General features: G+C 45.5%; 1 protein-coding gene across 1 annotated transcript in view; it reads right to left on the bottom strand.

Annotated features, from left to right (window-relative positions):
• Nucleotides 1-21270, bottom strand: part of WNT3 (Wnt family member 3) — a 46405-nt gene that overhangs the window by 3873 nt on the left and 21262 nt on the right. Inside the window, exons 2-4 of the mRNA XM_083709773.1 lie at nt 9308-9549; nt 5064-5329; nt 6-489 (exon numbers count right to left, since the gene is read on the bottom strand). Of these exons, the coding sequence (XP_083565899.1) occupies nt 10-489; nt 5064-5329; nt 9308-9549 (988 nt within the window). The 3' untranslated portion in view covers nt 6-9. The remainder of the gene's footprint in view (nt 1-5; nt 490-5063; nt 5330-9307; nt 9550-21270) is intronic.

Here is a 21270-nt window from a genome sequence, read left to right as displayed (position 1 = left end):
CCTACCTTTTTATTTGCACGTGTGGACATCATAAACTCGGATGCATTCCTGGCAGCTGACATAGCAGCACCAGTGGAAGATGCAATGGCACTTCTCCTTCCTCTTCTCCGTCCGGGTGTTGTGGCCACGGCCGCAGCAGAGCAAGTCGCACCCATCGATCCCGTGCGAGGTCACGTTGCACATCCTGTCTCGGGTGCCAAACGAGCCGGTCTCGGGGTTGGGCTCGCAGAAGTTGGGCGAGTTCTCATAGTAGACCAAGTCGCGCTCCGTCGGCGGCTTGAAGAGGGCGTATTTCGCACGCAGCGTCTCCACCCACCCGCGAGACTCCCGGTGTTTCTCCACCACCATCTCCGAAGCGCTGTCGTATTTGTCCTTCAAGTAGTCCCCAATGGCGCGGAAATCCGGCTGGGCCCACCAGCATGTTTTGACCTCGCAGCTGCCCGACAGCCCGTGGCACTTACATTTCAGGTGCATGTGGTCCAAGATCGTCTAAACCAAAGTGAAACGAAAACATGCCAGTCAAGTCCAGAGAAGCCCCCACAGGGCATCTTCCATCTAGTCTCTATTGGGGCTAAGGCCATGGACCAGGCAAGATTATTCTAATACAGTCATACCTCGTGTTGCGTTAGGTCCTTGTTACGTCTTTTCGGCTTGTGAACGTGGCAAACTCAGAAGTGTATACTTCTGGGTTTCGCCACCCATGCGCGCGCAGAAGCATTCTGCATGCTTTGTACATGCACAGAAGCACTCTATCACGCTCCGTGCTTGCGCAGAAGCGCCGCTCTAGTTGTGTACTTTTTGGGGTGCAAACGGCACCCCAGAACGGATCATGTCTGCAACTAGAGGTACCACTGTACAGTGGTACCTCGGGTTAAGTACTAAATTCGTTCCGGAGGTCCGTTCTCAACCTGAAACTGTTCTTAACCTGAGGTACCACTTTAGCTAATGGGGCCTCCTGCTGCTGCCATGCCGCCGGAGCCCGATTTCTGTTCTCATCCTGAAGCAAAGTTCTTAACCCGAGGTACTATTTCTGGGTTAGCGGAGTCTGTAACCTGAAGTGTATGTAACCTGAAGCATCTGTAACCTGAGGTACCACTGTACAGTGGCACCTCAGTTCTCGAACGTCTCCTTTGACAAACGTTTTGGAACCCGAACACCAAAACCCCAGAAGTAAATGCTTCCGTTTCCGAACACGACTCGGAAATTGAATGCCTTCCGCTGCGTGTTTTTCAATTTTCTCAGTTGAATTTGCAGGCAGCCCTTTGCGCCTCGGTTTTCAAACGTTTCAGAACTCGAACGGTCTTCTGCAATGGATTACGTTCAAGAACCGAGGTTCCACTGTACAGTATATATAAGATTACAGGGGCTAGATTGTTACATGCACAAGGATGGAAGGATACAGTCCTGCTATGGAGGAATGGTTGATAAAATGATTGGACTGAGATGGCAAAGTTGACGTGTTTAATTAGAGAAAATCGTTGGCATTGATTAAGGATTGGAAACTTCTTATGGACTTTTTGCAGGAAAGGGAAAATGGACTTGTAATATATGGATTTGAAGACTGAAAAAATATTGGCTTATAGAAAATAAAATAGCTGGATGTTATTGAGTGAACACTATATTGAGCTGACAGACAGAGAACGGGAAGTCTTTTATCCTTTTCCATTTTCTTTTCTTTCTCTCTCTTTCCTTTTTCTTTAAATTCTTATTTTATAACCAAAGATACCACTAACTAGATGTAGTAGTGAAAATTTTGAGTTTTGTGTTTGGTGGTGGTTGTTGTTTCGGATTTCCCAACGATATAATCACATGATCAGCACACAGGTGAATTGTACAGTTGTCTCAGCCTCAACTTCTTCAATGTTAATATTATGTCATTTCGCCAGGGTTAGCGATTCTAAAGCTATTGAGAAAAATAAAACGGACGAAGAGACATCTTTGCATAGTTCCTTTTTAGCAGTATCATTTTTTTCTTGTAAGCGAACTCTGCACTCAAATGCTTCTATGCAAATTTCTCTCATTAGACTTCTTCATTAAGGAAAAATGCTACCAACCACTATGTTGCTCCATGAATTGTCATTCAAACCTTAAGGCCTTGATTTAATAAGGAAATTGGGTGGTAATTATGATAGAATAGTAAGCTGTTTGAATAGCGTTTTAGATTGTTCAGCCCTGCAAAGGCAAATTTATTTTATCATCCCCCATATTGCTGATGGGCACTGAGGATGAGAGTAGTTTGTCTAAGGGAAACTAATGGCAGAGGTCAAATTATTTGCAGCTCAGCCGTTTAGCTACCATGTTACACTGTGTATGATTCCTGTCTTGCTAAATCATATCTGCATTTTGGCATGATTTCAGCACAATCCAATGCACGTTTAAAGGTACCCCTGCCTGTACGGGCCAGTCGTGTCCGACTCTAGGGTTGTGCGCCCATCTCACTTAAGAGGCCGGGAGCCAGTGTCCGGAGACACTTCCGGGTCACGTGGCCAGCGTGATGAAGCTGCTCTGGCGAGCCAGCACCAGCGCAGCACATGGAAACGCCGTTTACCTTCCCGCTATAAAGCGGTACCTATTTATCTACTTGCACTTAGGGGTGCTTTCAAACTGCTAGGTGGGCAGAACTGGGACCGAATGATGGGAGCTCACCCCGCCGCGGGGATTCGAACTGCCGACCATACGATCAGCAAGTCCTAGGCACTGAGGTTTTACCCACAGCGTCACCCACAGCCCCAAAGCATGTTTACTTGCTAGTAAATGCAGACAGCTTTCAGCGGCTTTCTTTATCTCTCCTCTATTGACCAAGGCCTCCATCTCTTCTGTATATTCCTCCCATACTCTTGGATGTCATATTTTCTTAACTCAGTTCTGGGTAATATTTCTGAATTTTTATTGGGTGACTATAAGATCAGTTCATAGGTTATGCTATGTCGAACCATTGTTTAGCACGAATGAGCAGATGTGCAGCTTTGTGAGGAGCAGATTGTAGTCACTCCTCTCCCAGTACCACAGTCGCTAGACTACCTGGGGCTAAACCATGGTTTGGCTTAGCATTGTGTCTAAACTGCAAAGCGCCCATCTGCACCTCCCAAGAGCACACCAGGAAGGCTATGGAACAAGTGCAAATATCTGCTGGAAATGTAAATAAAAAGAAGGCACCTTTTACCATATGTGGTGGAGGTGTAAGGTAACATAGTGGGTTACATACACTTCAGGTTACATACACTTCAGGTTACAGACTCCGCTAACCCAGAAATATTACCTCGGGTTAAGAACTTTGCTTCAGGATGAGAACAGAAATCGTGCTCCAGCAGCAGGAGGCCCCATTAGGTAAAGTGGTGCTTCACGTTAAGAACAGTTTCAGGTTAAGAACAGACCTCTGGAACGAATTAAGTACTTAACCCGAGGTACCACTGTAAAAGCATTATGGGAAATGATACATAATGGATTGGGGGGGGGGGGAAATGTTTAAAATAACGTTTGTGGAGAAACCCAGAGGCTTTTTTCTTAGGAATGGTAGGTACCGATATTCCAAAGGAGCAGAAAATACTTTTTATGTATGCGACGACAGCTGCACGGATGTTACTAGTTCAGAGATAGAAAGAAGACACAATCCCGACAAGACAAGAATGGCAAACTAAGCTGTTGGATTATGCCAAAATGGCAAAACTGACCTGAAGGCTCAGGAACCAAGAAGACCAAAACTTCAATAAAGAATGGGGGGAAAATATAATTTAACTAGGAGACCACTCTGTAAGCAGAGTGAAAACGTTAGCAAGATTGAAATTGTACTTATAGCAAATATGATGGAGATATATATAATGTGGATTATGAAATAATATGCAGTTGAAAAGGTTGACAATAGGCCCATGGAGGGGAAGGTGGGAAGTCCAGAGATTTGGAGAAATCTCTAAATATGGATATGTATATTGTATTGTTATAATTCTATATTTGTAAAACCAAATAAAAATTATTATTATTTTTAAAGAAAGGAAGGCTAGGGAATGAAGGGGAATACCCGCCTTCAGGCAGAGGACGAGCCTTTTCTGAAGTTCTCTCAAAGAACTTTTTGAAGGTAGCCTGGAGGAGGTAGTCTTTTCTGCCCCGTTTTGCCTAGCTTACTCGCTGGAAAGGCCTCCGGTTTAAGAACAGAGAAACCCAAAATGTGACTAAACCCAGACCTAAGGAGGCCATCTTTTCTAACCATGCAGAAAAGCCAGAGGCTTACAGGGCTTCACTCTGTTCCTGACCTTTGTCAGGATTGCTTGTGGTCCTGCCATCTTTGAGTAGCCTGTCTCCAGCCGTAGTCCCATCTTTGCCGCTTTCCCCATGGGTTCTAGTACTAGACCGGAACGCAACCGCTTGGGTGCTTGGAATAAACATTTGTGTCCTGCTGCCCCAGAGGGCGGGACTAGATCCAGTGCGCTGAAGTTACAGGAGAGTAGATTTGAACGTTTGAGAAACTGCTTGGCAGTGACAACACTTGGGACACTGGGGCCAATTACATAAAGGGTGGTGGGCTCTCCATTGCCAGAGGTTTTCAAGCTGAGGCTGGACAGCCATCTAACAGGGATGGCTCTGGGTTATCTTTTTTTTCTTTTTTATAATAGATTTTATTAGTATTTTCCACACAACAACACGAAAAATATCGAAAAATAACTATACACAAAACACAAAAACCAGCATACAAAGAACAACACCACCAAATCCGTATCTTACAAGTTAATAATATAAACACTAAAAGGAAAAACAAACATTGACTGGAACCCATGGGGAAAGCCGCAGGGCTGGAGACAGGCTGCTCAAAGATGGCAGGACCACAGGCTATTCTGAGGGAGCAATTTGCTCTGACAAAGGTCAGGAGCAGGATGAAGCCCTGTAGGCTTCTGGGTTTTCTACATGGTTAGACAAGATGGCCTCCTTAGGCCTGGGTTTAGTCACATTTTGGATTTATCTGTTCTTACACCAGAGGCCTTTCCTGTGAGTAAGCTAGGCAAAATGGGGCAGGACATCTTTCCCCCATGCTGTCTCGAGAAAAGGACAAAGAGGTGAAGGGGCACACTCACTGTTCTCCCAGCTTCATTGTTGTGCCTGTTCATGGCGGAGCGGGCATCCGGGCGATTTTCCCGGGCGTCGGCAAACTCCCGTGAAACCAGCACGCCAAAGTCGGCGTCCTCGCTGCAGCCTCCCCATTTCCAACCTTCGCCCGGTGGCCCCTTGTGATGCGAGTCGCAACCGCAGATGGTGGACGTGCCTTCAGCGCAGGAGCGAGTGACGGCAAAGGCCACGCCGGCTGAGGCGATGGCGTGGACAAAGGCAGATTCTCGCGTGGCTGCGAACAAGAGGGAGAAAAAGACCCGGTTATTTTGCAAGCTGTGATCTTATCATTCGCCTTCCCATATGAAGCCTTCCCATATGAAAGTTCAGACCAAAAGTCCTGTCTTTGTTGTCTTTTAGCAGAATTAGATTTCTTCCAAGTTCTGCCTCCTGCTATCTGCCCTTTTAGTATTTCTTTTAAAAAGATGAGATTATGTGCTATCTTTTGTTTTGTATGAAATGTCGCAGAGAGCTGCTTTGAGAGTTTGCGTCCAACAGTGAGGAATAATCCATCGCTGAGCTATGCTCAGAACAGGGACTGGGGCAGAAATGTAGGGGTTGGGCTCTTTGGAAAATGTGTCGTTGTCCATTCACAAACTCCAGTATAAAGATTTAATTCCTTTTGTGTTGGTAGCTGCATAGCTAGTAACAGCGTATCACTGGAAATCCCAGGTACAGCTACCTCTTGAGACAGGGTTCAACAAAATTTGGGTTATAGCTCGTTCAGAACGAAGAATTGCAAATGGGTTTATTATAAAGAACATCCTTGGTGAAACCTATATGGACTGCCAACATTTTAAGACCATGTAAAATGATGCCATAGACTTGACACTTTATTCTTTTCTTTGCGATGACTGTACTGTATAATTAAAAACTCCAAAAACAAACACTTTTCAGCTGTAAAAAGAGTGCACCTTCGATTTTAAATCTGGAAAACAAGAGTGCCTCCGGCCTTGGACATTTTGGAACCGTCTTGAGCCAATGTAGCTCCCCTCAGGAAGGTTGCCTTTGAAAAATAAAGTAAGATACGGCGTGCGAAGATAAAAACTCTGAGGGGAAAGTTGCTACCTCGAAACCGACGGAGGCTTCCGAAGATTCGGGAAAAGGCTGTCTGGAAGAAAGCCCAACTCTCTACCCCACCCCATGAGACATGGGGGGTTGCCTGAGAGAGATTTCCCAGTGGCAAAATTGAAAGTTCCCAGAAGCGCTGAGGGGGCCGGGTTGGGGGGCAGAGCCTGGGTGGATTAGGGGCTCTTGACAGAGCTCCACTGTAACGGTCTCCTATCCAGACCCCGTTACCTGCTGGGACACTCAATTTGCCATTGTTTGTGGAGTGTCACACTGTATTACCCACATAATGTGGAATGTTTCTGCCAGGCCCGGCAGTACCCACGGGGCTGGCATTCCCCGCGGCCACCCCTTGGCAACGGAGCCCGCGACCGCCCTGCCCTGCCATCCCCCCGCGAGCCCACCAGTCAGGCTAGGAAATCTCTATTGAGACCTCTGGTGCCGCCGGTCCTCCCCTCCCGGGCTCCGGGTGGCGAAAGGGCGTGTGAATGGCGCGGGGTTGTGAAACAGTTCAAGGTCTGGAACGATATCCCCCTGCCCCGGTGCACAGTGGGGATGGGAGCTTAGCTCTTTTCTCCTGGATATAAGCTCATTTTCTCTCCCTCCCCACCACCCGCCGCTGCCTTTAAATCTCCAGCGTTTATATCCAGTCCCCCTCTTTAAATGCAAATTTGTCATCTGTGTCACAGCTGAGGAACACTGCTGGGTTATCACAATGCTGTAGGGCCATTTCGCAGCCTCTGATTTCCTCAGCCGAGGCCCTGGAGATGCGGGTTTTGTTCGCCACATTTGTTCCAGGGAAATGCAGTCAGCTTCTCTTACACAGAGAGTCATTTGCTACGGCTCCCTGAGGAGGTGGCCTTTTCAGTCCTGGGGGGACCCACCTTTAACCATTTCCCCCCTCAGCTGTCAGAAACCTTTATTTATTTTTGAGGCCTTGAGGTGGTTAAAAACCTGTGTCTGAGCTGTGCTACTTCAGGCTGTGGGTGATAGCTGTCAGACTCCTCCATGTAAAAAACACACACAACACACTTCACTTTAGGCCAGTGGTTCCCGACCTTTTTTTGGCCATGCCACACCTAAAAAATGTAAAGGACCCCTGACAGTTAAGTCCAGTCACGAACGACTCTGGGGTTGCGGTGCTCATCTCGCTTTATGGGCCAAGGGAGCTGATGTTTTCCGGGTCATGTGGCCGGCATGACTAAGCCACGTCTGGCGAAACCAGAGCAGCGTACAGAAACACCGTTTACCTTCCCGCCAGAGTGGTACCTTTTTATCTACTTGCACTTTGACGTGCTTTCGAACTGCTAGGTTGGCAGGAGCAGGGACTGAGCAACGGGAGTTCACCGGGGATTCGAACCGCCGACCTTCCAATCGGCAAGCCCAAGAGCATCTCTAAAATCCTGATGCCCCTCCCCTGTGACATATAATTCTTATTATTCAAAAAGTGAACTCCTATTCACATGGAGGAAGCCTAAAAGGCCATCAACCTGGTCTAACTCATTCTCAAATTGCTCCCCCTAAATCAAATTGGCCCCTCTGTGGGGCGTGTGCTCCACGTTAGGAACCACGGCTTTCGGCAGTGAGATATTCAGGAGATTTATCGTTCTTCATCCTTTTGGCTGAGAAGCTAGTTTTCTATGTCAAGGAAAATGTCTGCCTGGGGGGGCGTTTGATCATGTTTCCCACCCTCCACAGCCTAAAAGCCAAGACCAGGAAACGGGATTGTTCTTCCACTTTCTTGGTCTTCCTTTAACGTGAAAACATGGTACAGTTAATATGGCCCGTTTTAGGCGTGGCACTAAGTTCAGCTCATATTTCAGATTCTTCCCCACCTTGGTTTTATTTATTAAAATTAAGCTGCTTGTTAGCTTGGGCCTGCACGCATATGCAATTCATATCTTCCCTGGTTCCTTATTTCCAAATTGATCGATCGTGGGGTTACATCAATCATGTTGTTATGGCTGGCTGGCTAATAAATCACGACTGACTGATACATTAATCACGTCTAGGCAGAGGGGATTTTACCACTTCCCCAGATTTTTTATTATTCAGACGTGGAGTGAAATTCTCTTCCCTTTGCCCATTATTCCAAGTTGCCTCTTGATAAACTGCTGATCTGAAATTTGATGAGATGGGTGGGGGCAATAAGAGAAACGGGAATTAAATAAACAGCCCCCCGGGAGAATGAAATATCTATTAAAAATTGTGGTGTTTTTTTACAACCGCGAGTTGTCACCTGTCTCCCTCCCTCGGAAAATAAAATGTACAAATTTAATGGTACGGTAAATGCCAGCGGGCCTTGAGCGTGATCCACTAGGAAGGCCACCTGTCCAATGAGATGGCTGAGAACTTTGCAATGGCCTGGTAGGTTACTTTCACAGTTTCCCATTCAATTCATTGGGGTTTCCACAGGAGATCTTATTGCTGGATGGTGTGTTTTGTTCCACAAGGCCTTTATCATTCTCCTGTGGGCTGTTGGGGGTGTCTCTCTGTGTGTACAGGCTCGGTAATTTGTTAATCTGTACTTGCCCTTAAACAGAGAGGATGTGAAGTATACCTGTATGTGAGATCTTAGATCTGACTTATTGAGCAGCTTACAGTAAATTCATTTTTCCCCTTCCCTCCCTCCCTGTATGATTATACTGGGACAACCTATGCAGCCTCCCTCTGTTGTTTGCAACAAAGCTGTATATATATATTTCCAGCAACATATAATTTGGTGTTGAAATCAGACGTCTTTTTTTTTTTTTAAAGGAGAGTGACACACACATTATTTTGGAAGTCAACACTCCACATTAATGCCCTTAAACTGTTGCCATTTAAATTTTTTTTAAAAAGTCAGCTGTAATTAAAAAAATTTAAAATCTTTTAAAGTCACGCTTTGCACAAATTGGGTGCCAGTTATTGGCATGTTCTATACGATGATTGTGAAGCTGCCTTCTCCTTTTGGCTCAATGGGTCGATGCCTCTCAGCCTAAGCCAACTCACAGGGTTGTTGAGGGGAATAAATTAGGACTGGGAGAACCTTGAGCTCCTGGGAGGAGGAAAAAAAGTGGGGGAAGGAATGCATAATAATGAATAAAATGTGGTCAACTACTGGCAAACTATGGGTGCCCCTCCTCCAACCTGGCTTGTGCTGTACCTTTATCGAGAACAGGCCCGAAAATGGCCAAGCTGTCGTCGATGGTGGTGCAGTTCCAACGCCGCCCCCGGAACTGGTGCTGGCATTCCTGGATTCCTAGCTTCACGCCCTCGGCCACGCTGGGCATGATCTCGATGTAGTTGCGGCAGAACCGGAGCTGCTTGGGCACTAAGCCAGGAATGGAACCGCACAGGATCGGCTGGGAGCCCAACGAGGTATATTGCTGGCCTAATGCGAGGGACCTGCAAAAGGAGAACATATACAACCCCCTGCTTGAAAGGGCATTGGGCACTTTGCATGCCCGCACTGACTCTTTCACCCGGTGGCAGGCTGTCAGGAGCCAGCAGTCAATCACACCCTGCAAATGAGAGTTAACTCTTCATTCGCAAAATCAGGATCTGCACAGGAGGATCTGTCAGGCCTAAGGATCACAGCAACTCTTCTCCGGCAGGTCTTGCCCCCTATGAAGAGGTTGCTGAAACCTCCCCACGGCTGCCTAAGCCCCCTCCTCTCCAGGGTTTCCCCCAAGCAATCTGAGACTATGCCTGAAGCCAACCTCGGCTCTGCCCTTTTCATGCCTCTTCTGGTTCTGGGAGACCAGGGTTGCCTTGGGATATTTAAAGTCATAGCTAGTCAAAGGGCTGCCCCAGGGCAGGATATCATGTATTGAAAACAATCCTGACATCTGCCTATTGAACCTGCTCCCAAGAGAGCTAATTCTTCTCCCTATGTGAAATGTCCCAAACCAAAGGTCCACCCGACTCCACTCTGTTTTCTGAAAATCTTTCAGATGTTTGAAAACAATCTGCATACCCATCCTGTCTTTCTTTAGCATTTGTTTTCTCGGGGGTAAATATGTCTAGTTCATTCGGTTTTTCTTACTATCATTCACTGTGCATGGCAGTTTATCAGCCCCTAAAGATATTGCAGTCTAAAATTAACAATGAAGGAGGGAGGGAGGGAGAGAGAGAAGGAAAGAAGGAAGGAAGGAAGAAAGAAAGGAAAGAAAGAAAGAAAGAAAAAAAGAAAGAAAGAAAAGGTAGCAAGGGCTGGATATGAGCAATTGCATCTACAAGCACTTAAACTTTGCTAAATTGGGAACAAGGATTAAGGGAGTAGCCCAAAGTCCTTGCAGAAGTAATAGGAGGGACGAAAGGAAGAAATATAAATCTTGAGGGAGAGACATCCCAGCACAGTGAAGTCATGATTCCAACATAAAACTTACTGTTTATCTTCTACCCTTTATCAGTTTGCATAGTTCTCTCCTGAGTCCTTTCCCATGTTTACAACTGTGGTACAAAGAGAACGATCACAGCACCGCCACCTCCTGAATCCCAGGATAAACGATGTTTCCTTAATACACCTAAGACAACCTTGGGGGGGGGGGGGATGAATGGATTGTGATATTTCCATTTCCATTTTATAGATTTGGGAGAACTCAGACGGAGAACCTGCAGTTTGTCCCTGAAATGACCCTGCATGTTCATGACCTGGGTAGGATTCGAACCTGAGCCTGATGCTCTGCTGAACCGCACTGCCTCAACCCCTCATTAAGACTGGGGAAGTGCTGCATGCCACAAAAGCACACAGGCAATTATATCACCTCATTATCTTCTTACCAGCGCTGCATTAAGCTGCGGTGCAAAGATCAAAGCCCTTGTTTTCTTTCAGGGTGCTCAAGTCTTGTCGTTCGGAATCTTTTTTTGCTAACTTGGCAGCAGAACCGTTTTCCTTCGCTGTGGTGGAACCCGGCCTGCTTTTCAGGAAGCAGCAGCTGTAATCTTGCGGAGAGCCCAGATTCCTCTGCAAATTTATCCCCCCGGAGAGGCATTGCATGGAGATGATGAAGTGTGCGATGTTAGCACCCTGCTTGTATTTTCTAGGAACGTCCAGTGCTGGGATTAGATTCTACGTACAAGGCTGGTTCTACGTGGAAGCTGCTTTTTGAAGGTTACTTGCAACTACACGAAGCTAGACCATGGGTAGGCAAACTAAGGCCCGGGGGCCGGATCTGGCCCAATCGCCTTCTCTGCCCACGGACAGTCCGGGAATCAATGTGTTTTTACATGAGTAGAATGTGTCCTTTTATTTCAAATGCATCTCTGGGATATTTGGGGGGCATAGGAAAATGTTCATCCCCCCCCAATAGTCCGCCCCCCAAGGTCTGAGGGACAGTGGACCGGCCCCCTGCTGAACAAGTTTGCTGACCCCTGAGCTAGACTCCCATCCTAACTAGGACTAGCCATAGGGACCATAGTACACCTGTCCTCAAAGAATGTACTGTTACCAGTTGGTTCCTGGGCATACTTCAAGGGGCTGTGGTCATAACAGTGCCTTTTAAGTCTGCACACTGCTTAGCTGAAGCGAAGTCTCCTTCCAAATAATAATAATAATAATAGTAATAATAATAATAATAATAATAGTTGCATTATTATTATTATTATTATTATTATTATTATTATTATTTTAAATGATATTTTATTAAGTTTTAAGAATAACAACAAACAGAAAAAGGAAAAAAACACATACACAAAGATATAAAGTTATAAAATACAAAAAAATACAGAAGTTTAACTTAGAAAAAAAGAAAAAGAAAAAAGAAAAGAAAAAAGCACATTAAAAACACACACAAAAATCCCTCTTTTTAATTCCTCATCTTTGATTCACTTATTTTCCTGACTTCCTCACATCTCCCTTTTTTGTATCCCTTTTGAAAATTAATTCAGCAAATTCATATCCAATTAATTTATCTATTATCAATCCAATCTTATTTTTTACCTTGTTGCTATAACCCCTTCAGTTCATTTCAATGTCATTAACATTCAAAAATTTTACAATGTTTCTGTAGATAAATTTTAAATTTCCTCCAATCTTCTTCCACCAACTCTTCTCCCTGGTCTCGGATTCGGCCAGTCATTTCCGCCATTTCTGGGAATAGTTGCATTATTTATATCCTGCCCAACTGGCTAGATTGCCCCAGCCACTCTGGGCAGCTTCCAACAAAATATTAAAAGCACAGCAAAACATCGAACATTAAAAACTTTATTATTATTGTGCATTGCCCTTTATCTGTAGATCTCAGGCTGTTCACAACTCAGGCCCATTCCTTTTTAGAAAGCATGCACATTTATTTATTTTTTAAATCCAATGGGCATTTGCCTCGCCATAATATAAATTGGTATTGCAGCCAGCTGCTGTTTTGGACCATAGAAGTGCTGTTTTCAATTCTTGTCCACATTTTCTTGATCTCTTGGCTTGTTATTTTAATAAACAGGAGGGGGGGGGGACACACTATCAGATTATACTGATAACTATTCTGAGAACTTCATTCTATACAGCAAATATAGGAATCTGAGGGGGAAATAAGTTTGAGAGGCTGGTGTAGATCTATAAAGCCACCAACAGTTTATTCTATTTTTCAGTTGAAAATATCTCAGTTAAACAAAATAAAGCAAAAAAATGAAAAATAAGCAAAATATGCATATTATTATTAAGTATATAAATGAAATTATTATTCTAATACATATATATTTATAACCTGCTATATTTTTAATAAATGCTTTGAAAATATCATAATATTTGTCCACACGCAATCAATGCCTGTAAGCTATCATGTCTCTTCTCCATTGATAAAGTCCCCAACATTGTGGCTCATGCAGGTATATTTTTGCTCTCTCTTTTTGGTGACCTGCCCAAAGCCTTTTGGTGTGGCCCCTCTTGGATGGAGAATGGACCAAATGGATGGCCCTCTACGCTGAACCTTTCACAAGGTGCAGGTCAGCAATAACTCACAAGGTGTCAATGAAGTTAACCCTTTATTCAAAGAAACAAAAGAGCTCAAGCTTAGTGAGCACAGCAACTCTTCCCAGTAGGTCTTGCAGTTGCAAGGACTGAATCTCCCAAAGTCTCCTCCACCCCAGTTCCTTCCCAAACAATCTGAGGCTCCAACGCCTTGTCTGTCTCTGCTGCGCCCTCTTCATACCTCCTCTGGTTCTGGCAAACCAGCGGGAGGGTAGCTAGTCACAGCAGGAGAGGGAGACCCCCTGGTTTCTTCAGCAGCCTGCCTAATCTCTGCCTCTTGGCCTTTCTCCTCTCCACTCTCCACTTCTGCCCTCTGCCACAGCCTCTTCCTTCTTACTAAACCCTGTTACCTCTTCAGCTTCCAACACCTCCTCTTCCCTGTCTTTTCCATCTGCTCCCTCTGACCACTCATCATCATCCCACCACCAATCTCCTCGATCTGAGCCTTCTTCCCTTGGAGTTTTCCCAGCTAGGGCCTCTGGGGAACCGGGTTCGCGTCTCCGCTCCTCCACATGCAGCTGCTGGGTGACCTTGAGCTAGTCACACTTCTTTGAAGTCTCTCAGCCCCACTCACCTCACAGAGTGTTTGTTGTGGGGGAGGAAGGGAAAGGAGAATGTTAGCCGCTTTGAGACTCCTTCGGGTAGTGATAAAGCAGGATATCAAATCAAAACTCTTCTTCTTCTTCTTCTTCCCACCGCTCCTCTGAATCCAGCCAATCCATGGCAACAAATCTTGAGCATCTTCTTATACTCCTCCTTTCCAACTACCATAATCTAGACCAGGGGCAGGATGAACCTCAGGCTTGGGGGCAAAGACAGCCTTCCAGGACTCTCTTTCAGCCCTCAGGATTGTCTGCAGGCCACAAGCTCCATCAGCCCCAGTCTGCAACCACTACCAGTCACATCCACTGCCAGGATACACCTGGACGTTTGTCCACGAGGGAATGACACTGCCTTCCCATAGCTCAAGCCATACACAAGGTGGCTTACAATAGGAAAAGACTCACATAATTACAAACAAAAGTAGTCATAAGCAATAAATAAAACTCATCAAAAAGCACACAACCAAACTGAATGATTCCCTCATCATAAATCATAATAAGATCTAAAAATAAGGGTACAAAAATGATATTAAGAATATCAGCAAAAAAAACCCCAACAACACCCCAGCCCAAGAGTCCTCTCAGCAGCTTAATTTTTTGTAGTTGGAGTCAGTCCACGTCCCACCATCCCAGGCCAGGTCAGCAAGGCAGGGAGCAAGTCTTCCTGGAGTCAAAGCCAATGTGGTCCTTGAGTTGAGAAAGGTTCCCTACCATGGGTCTAGAGTACAATCCCTGGAGGTAGTCAGGGACCTGACTCTCCCTTGCTTTCCTTTAGCCCACAAAAGTGCCATGCATGCCGATAATAATTAGGCAGCCCTTCTGTTCTTGTTCCATACTGTCTTCTTCAGTGACCATTCATAGCTGAGTAGGATTGTCTTCCATGAACACGGTTTTAACAATGAGTCCGTAAGTGACTGTGGAGGCCAGTTCTGGATCCATACCTCCTTCCACAGTGGGGACATAGGTTTCCGGGTGGGAGTTGATCATGGTGAGGGCTTGCCAAGTGTGCCTTCCTCTTAGCACATTTCTCCCTTTCATCCTGAGTTTGAGCATCTTCAAAGCCCTTTACCTTTGGTAAAGGCTGTTCTCCAATTGGAGCACTCACAAGCTGGTGTTTCCCCGTTGTCGGTGTTTATACTACATTTTTTTAGATTTTCCTTGAGAGAGTCTTTAAACCTCTTCTGTTGACCACCGGCATTGCACTTTCCATTTTTAAGTTCGGAATAGAGTACAGTGGTACCTTGGGTTACATACGCTTCAGGTTACATATGCTTCAGTTTACACACTCCGCTAACCCAGAATTAGTACCTCGGGTTAAGAACTTTGCTTCAGGATGAGAACAGAAATCGTGCTCCGGCAGCATGGCAGCAGCAGGAGGCCCCATAAGCTAAAGTGGTGCTTCAGGTTAAGAACAGTTTCAGGTTAAGAACGAACCTCCAGAACAAATTAAGTACTTAACCTGAGGTACCACTGTAGTTGCTTTGGAAGACGGTCATCAGGCACCCGCCCAACATGAAGTTGATGTTGAAGAATCATTGGTAAGTTTGGTTTCTTCCACTACACTTACATACTGTATGATCACTGGGGCAGGGACCACTGCATACTTGTGAGCTCTGTACCAGCCTGCACTGCTGAATGAACTGTTATATACTAGAAGAAGTCACTATTGAGAATTGAGAGCTGTGAATCTTTGTTTCACAAATGGGAAACATTGAATGCTAGCTGGCTGGTCATTCTCCCTGCACAGGGAGCTATCCAAATGAAGGTGCTGAACCTATGTTTTGGGAGTTTAGCAGCCCACCTGCAGGAGATTTTGAGGCCCCTAATGTGGGTAACCTGAGTTGGCTAGGGCATTTCCAATTTAACTGCAATCCATGTCAGTTCATAGGCTATTATTTATAAAGGTATTGGGTGTGGCGGGTAGTCATTTGGTCCTAACAGACTGGATGGGTGAAGGCACCCGTATCTCTCTGTCCTAAATGAAATTTTAGCACAGAAGAAGGGATGAAAGGCAGAAGCAAACATCAAAGGCCTTGCCATTTTAATTTTTTTTTAAAAAGCATCTTTCCAAAGTCATGTTTGCGATTTTGAAATCAGGCGTGCCCTCAGTTTGTTTTAAATCCATGGCACTGAATTAAACTTTAGTCAAAGTCCATGAAGAAACAATTTGACTTGGGCAAATTCCAAATCTTCAGCCAGATTTGTTTTTAGATAATTTGGCGGGTTGGGGTTGGAAACAACTTTTGAGCCTCTTGTACTTTCGTTGGAAAATCTTGTCCTGAAATAGGGAATGGTGCTTATCTACCCAGCCACACAGTTCCTCCTCAGTCCTCCAAATAAAGAGATTTTTCTTTATTTGCTGCCAGCAGGAAATCTACAAATCTACCAATTTTTACTTCCTAGAATAATCTCATACCTATGCTGTGAGGTGCTTTCAGACTGTCTAGCAACATGTCTGTCTGAAAGACCAGGAAGACACATATCCGCATTTCGACTCTGCAACACAGCTAACTGGGTTGTTGTTGTTTAGTCATTTAGTCGTGTCTGACTCTTCGTGACCCCATGGACCAGAGCACGCCAGGCACTCCTGTCTTCCACTGCCTCCCGCAGTTTGGTCAAACGCATGCTGGTAGCTTCGAGAACACTGTCCAACCAGCTAACTGGGTAGCCTGGGCCAAATCCCTTTCTCTTAGCCGAACCTAGTTCACAGGGTTAATAGGAAGATAAAATGGAGTAACCCCAAATATGTGGCCCATACATCACTGGAAAAAGGGTTATATATGTAACAGTGTTTTATATCGGTGGCGTGCGGGGTGGACAGAAACAGCACTGTTCTCTCACTCACTTGTATTCCTAGTATGGTTTATTACAGACTCACATGAACAAACATCTATCACAGCTCTGCTTTGCCTTCTCTGAAAATGCAGATCCATGGATGCTGTGCCGCACAACGGAATTGTTCAATTTAGCAGCACCCCAGGTGACTCTTAAGTCTTGGTCACACCCCGGCATCCCCTTCCCTCCCTTTCTCCTTCCTTTCTTAGGGCTCTTGGCTGATTAAAGGATTTTTTTTTCTTGTTAGTTAGATATCTGCTTCTTGGCCTTTTTTGAACCTTTTAAAATTCAAACCATATCACCAGTTCTTCATAATCGGCACCTCTTCAAGACAAAAACCACGTTTCCCCACAAGCCTTTGCAAGTGCAATCCCAGGAGCCTTTGCACCAACCTTTGAGGCCTGTGGAGAGTTGGAGTTTGAGAAAGGAGGTTTTCAGGGAGCAATTGCGGTGGAGAGTTTGGTGTATTTTGGGGTGTTTCCAGAGGCTTGCTGGCTTCCTCAACCTCGGCCCTCCAGATGTTTTTGGCCTACAACTCCCATGATCCCTAGCTAGCAGGACCAGTGGTCAGGGGTGATGGGAACTGTAGTCTCAAAACATCTGGAGGGCCGAGGTTGCGGAAGCCTGCATTAAAGGGACATTAGGACTGAGTTACTCTGTGTTAGAAGGAAAGTTTGTCTAAGCATTCCCACCCACCCTGATCCCTGTGAATATACCAGAACCAAAAGCTGTCTCCAAAAATGTGCCTGTTGCTGACACTCCACTGATTTAAAAGTCACTCTCCCTAATGAAAATCAACCAACCAACCAACCAATGCTTTTGTCGGGTGGGGGGGCATGTCTGTGCAGATGTTGGGTTTCAACTCCCGACAACCAGAATGACTAATGGTCAGGGGAGATGATCTTGAGGGCCACAGGCTCCCCATGCCAGCATTAGCTGATCTGTCTGACAAATAAATGCTCTCTGTCACACTGTTCTCTGTTTTTCAAACCCTCCTCTTTTGGCTCCCCTCCTCTGTACCCCATTCCTTACACTTGTCAACATCCATTATTATTATTATTATTATTATTATTATTATTATTATTATTATTATTTGCCTTCTCTTCTCCAGTACTAGGGCTAGTTATTCAGTTCCAGGGTTGGGTAACAATGCTACAGGGCAGCCAACCTCTGTTTCAGGTGATAGTTGGAACTTTGTTTATGCACCACAGAGTTGCAGAGCTGGAATGAACCACAGGTGGCATTTTATCCAGCTAATTCCATCCCTCCCACCCTTGGCCCTAAAGGATTATCCCTCCACGGCCCACCAGTCCTCTACCATTCAGTCCTTTGCAATTCAGCAAACTACAGCCTGCCTCATGCTAGAAGCGGGTGGAATCCAGGGAAACAACCACAGAGCAAAATATTCCAAGTGACTCCCAACAGATAAGCCAACTCTCTCCCAATTTCATCTACTAATTGCTTCCTGGTTCGAAATACGGCCTTGAGTCATCTGAAACATGAACCAAACCCATGCCCAATACATAAAATAATGTTTGTACCTTTCATCTTTGGTATGGCTCTGAGGGAGAGGGAAGAGAGGACTAAACGCCCTTAGGGAATGAAAAACCTGGAGTGTCACAGTGGAACTTGAATATGGGAAGTAGCCATTGAGGATCATGAACGGAGTGTCTCTATCTCCTGACATGGAGGTTATCTGGAGTGTCATTTCCCCAGTACATTAACTCAGCAGCAGGCGAAACTTCGGCCCTCCAAATGTAGTTGGACTACGACTCCCATCATCCTTGACCACTGGCAAGGGCCGATGGGATTTGTAGTCCAATGTCTTTTGGGTCAAAGATCCCCCAATTCTTCATTAGCTGATGATGTGTGGTAAAATTGTCATTAATCATTTGGCAGGATGAGCTGGACGGTCAAGTTATGCTAGGGCAAGAAAACTTAACATGGCCATCATCAGTGTAGCCTCAGTCTCCCAAATACACCAGCTCTTCAGTAGATGCAATTTGCACCTTCAGCTGAGACGGGTCCATTGAGCTATTGGGCAATTCATGCATCTCTGCAAATCAAGTCTTAAGGCTTACATACCTTTGGGGATTTCAGAAAACTGGTCAAATTAGCTAAATGTTATCTAGTATTCTATCCTCCCCCACCTCCAAGCAAAGGATTGGGAAGAGCTTTTTCCATCATCATCATCATCATCATCATCATCATCATTTATTTATACCCTGCCCATCTGGCTGGGCTTCCCCAGCCACTCTGGGCGGCTTCCCAAAAAAAAATTAAAATACTGTAATACATCAAACATTAAAAGTTTCCCTAAACAGGGCTGCCTTCAGATGTCTTCTAAAAGTCTGGTAGTTGTTGTTCTCTTTGACATCTGGTGGGAGGGCGTTCCACAGGGAGGTGCCACTACCGAGAAGGCCCTCTGCCTGGTTCCCTGTAACTTGGCTTCTTGCAGCGAGGGAACCACCAGAAGGCCCTCAGGCCCTCAGTGCTGGACCTCAGTGGGATCATGGGATGGTCCTCTTCCTTGGGGATCATTGGGGAATACATCATCTGGGGACAATGGATGGTGTTGCAGATTTGCCTTCTCCCCCTGCCCCCCAATTTTCTCAGTGGTTGGGTGATTGTTCATACCCAGGTTCTTACTGACCTCCAAATTTAAGAGTCTAGAACAGCCATTCTCAACCTGTGGGTCCCCAGATGTTGTTGAACTACAGCTCCCATCACCCCTAGCTAGCAAGGCTAGAGCTCAGGGATGATGGGAGTTGTAGTCCAACAACATCTGGAGACCCGCAAGTTGAGAACCGCTGATCTAGAAGGGATTTTCTCACCCAGATCAACCTTGGCATCCGGCCCTGAATTATCTACCTGTCTCTTGTGTCTCCAGGCTGCTTTTCTATTTAACAAAAGATAAAACGACAATATAAAATGACGCAGCGGACAGAGGCGGTAAAAACAAGGCTATTTAAAAGACAGAGAAGATTAATAGAACATGTATAAAATCAATATAAGCAACAAAAGAGCATTAAATTAAAACCCCCTAAAAGGTTTGGGAGATCAGAAAGTATTAAATTGACTTTGAAATGGTGGACTGCAATTGGGCCTCAATTACCTGGTGGGGATAAACAGCAGAGGTTATAATCTGACAGGGCCCCAGGATGCCAATATATCCATGCAACACTTTATGTAAAGCACACCTTGCTGGGTTAATGCCTGCTTTTCTCTAGTACGATGTGGCTTGCCTCAGGACTTGAGTTACCTGAATTTATTACTACGTAGTCTCCCGCTCTCTTTGCTTGTAGTCTAGCGGTCTGCACTACAAAGGTTTATCTGACATGATGTTAGTGGATAGTTCACACATAAATGACCATTCCTTGATTTCGTCATCACCAGATTAAGTGACACTTAGGGAAATACGTGATCTGACTCTACTATAAATTGCTGTTGAATTTATGTGCATTACTTTTGAATCGCTGTGAAACCGGCTTGCATTTCAACTGCGATGGCCAGTAATTCTAAGCAGTGCAAAATAGAAATGGAATGTGATCATTTTGTGCTTTGGTTTTTAGCATGAGTGCATGCATTAGTGTTTATCAGTAAGCTGTAAGGCAGGGGTAGGCAAACTAAGGCCCCGGGGGCCGGATGCGGCCCACTCTCTTTCTAAATCCAGCCTGTGGACGGTCCCGGAATCAGCGTGTTTTTACATGAGCAGAATGTGCCCTTTTATTTAAACTGCATCTCTGAGTTATTTGTGGGGCATAGGAATTCGTTCATCCCCCTCCCCCATATAGTCCGGCCCCCCACAAGGTCTGAGGGGTAGTGGACCGGCCCCCTGCTGAAAATGTTTGCTGGCCCCTGCTGTAAGGGGTGGGGGAACGCACAAGATGAAATATGCACAAGACGAAAACGACAGCAAACTACACTATGGCAATGCGCTTTGAAGGTGACTCAGAAGCTACAACTAAACCAGAATGTGGCAGCTAGAATGGTGACTGGGACCATATAGCACCAGTTCTAAAGGATCTACACTGGCTCCCGGTATGTTTCCGAGCACAAGTCAAAGTGTTGGTATTGACCTATAAAGCCCTAAACGTAATTGGCCCTGTATACCTGAGGGAGCGTCTCCACCCCCATCATTCAGCTCAGATACTGACGTCCAGCTCTGAGGGCCTTCTGGCAGTTCCTTAACTGTGAGAAACGAATTTACAGGGCCTTCTTGGTAGTGGCACCTGCCCTGTGGAACGCCCTCCCATCAGATATCAAGGAGATAAAGAACTACCCAACTTTTAGAAGACATCTGAAGGCAGCCCTGTTTAGGGAAGTTTTTAATGTTTGACGTTTTATTATGTTTTTATACTGTATGTGTCAGAAGCTGCCCCGAGTGGCTGGGGCATAAATATATGAAGAAGAAGAAGAAGAAGAAGAAGAAGAAGAAGAAGAGGAGGAGGAGGAGGAGGAGGAGGAGGAGGAGGAGGAGGTGGTGGTGGTCTTTGGACAAAGTCCAGAAATACCAAAGAACCGTGGGTCACAAGTGTATTAGTGCACCTCAGGAAACAAGATCGGGTGGTTTAGAGGACAGAGCGATGGGGGGGGGGATTTCTTAAACATTCCTACTTGAAAACGGGGACGTATCATTCATCTGCCACAGCCTGACCTCGGAGCACTTTCATTATAAGACAAGCAGGCCAGGGGGAGTGTCCGACAGGCATTTGAGCATCTTGT

Source organism: Podarcis gaigeae (genome assembly GCF_964106915.1).
Source record: "Podarcis gaigeae genome assembly, chromosome: 13".
Lineage (NCBI taxonomy): Eukaryota > Metazoa > Chordata > Lepidosauria > Squamata > Lacertidae > Podarcis > Podarcis gaigeae.
This window is presented reverse-complemented; position numbering and strand designations above follow the sequence as displayed.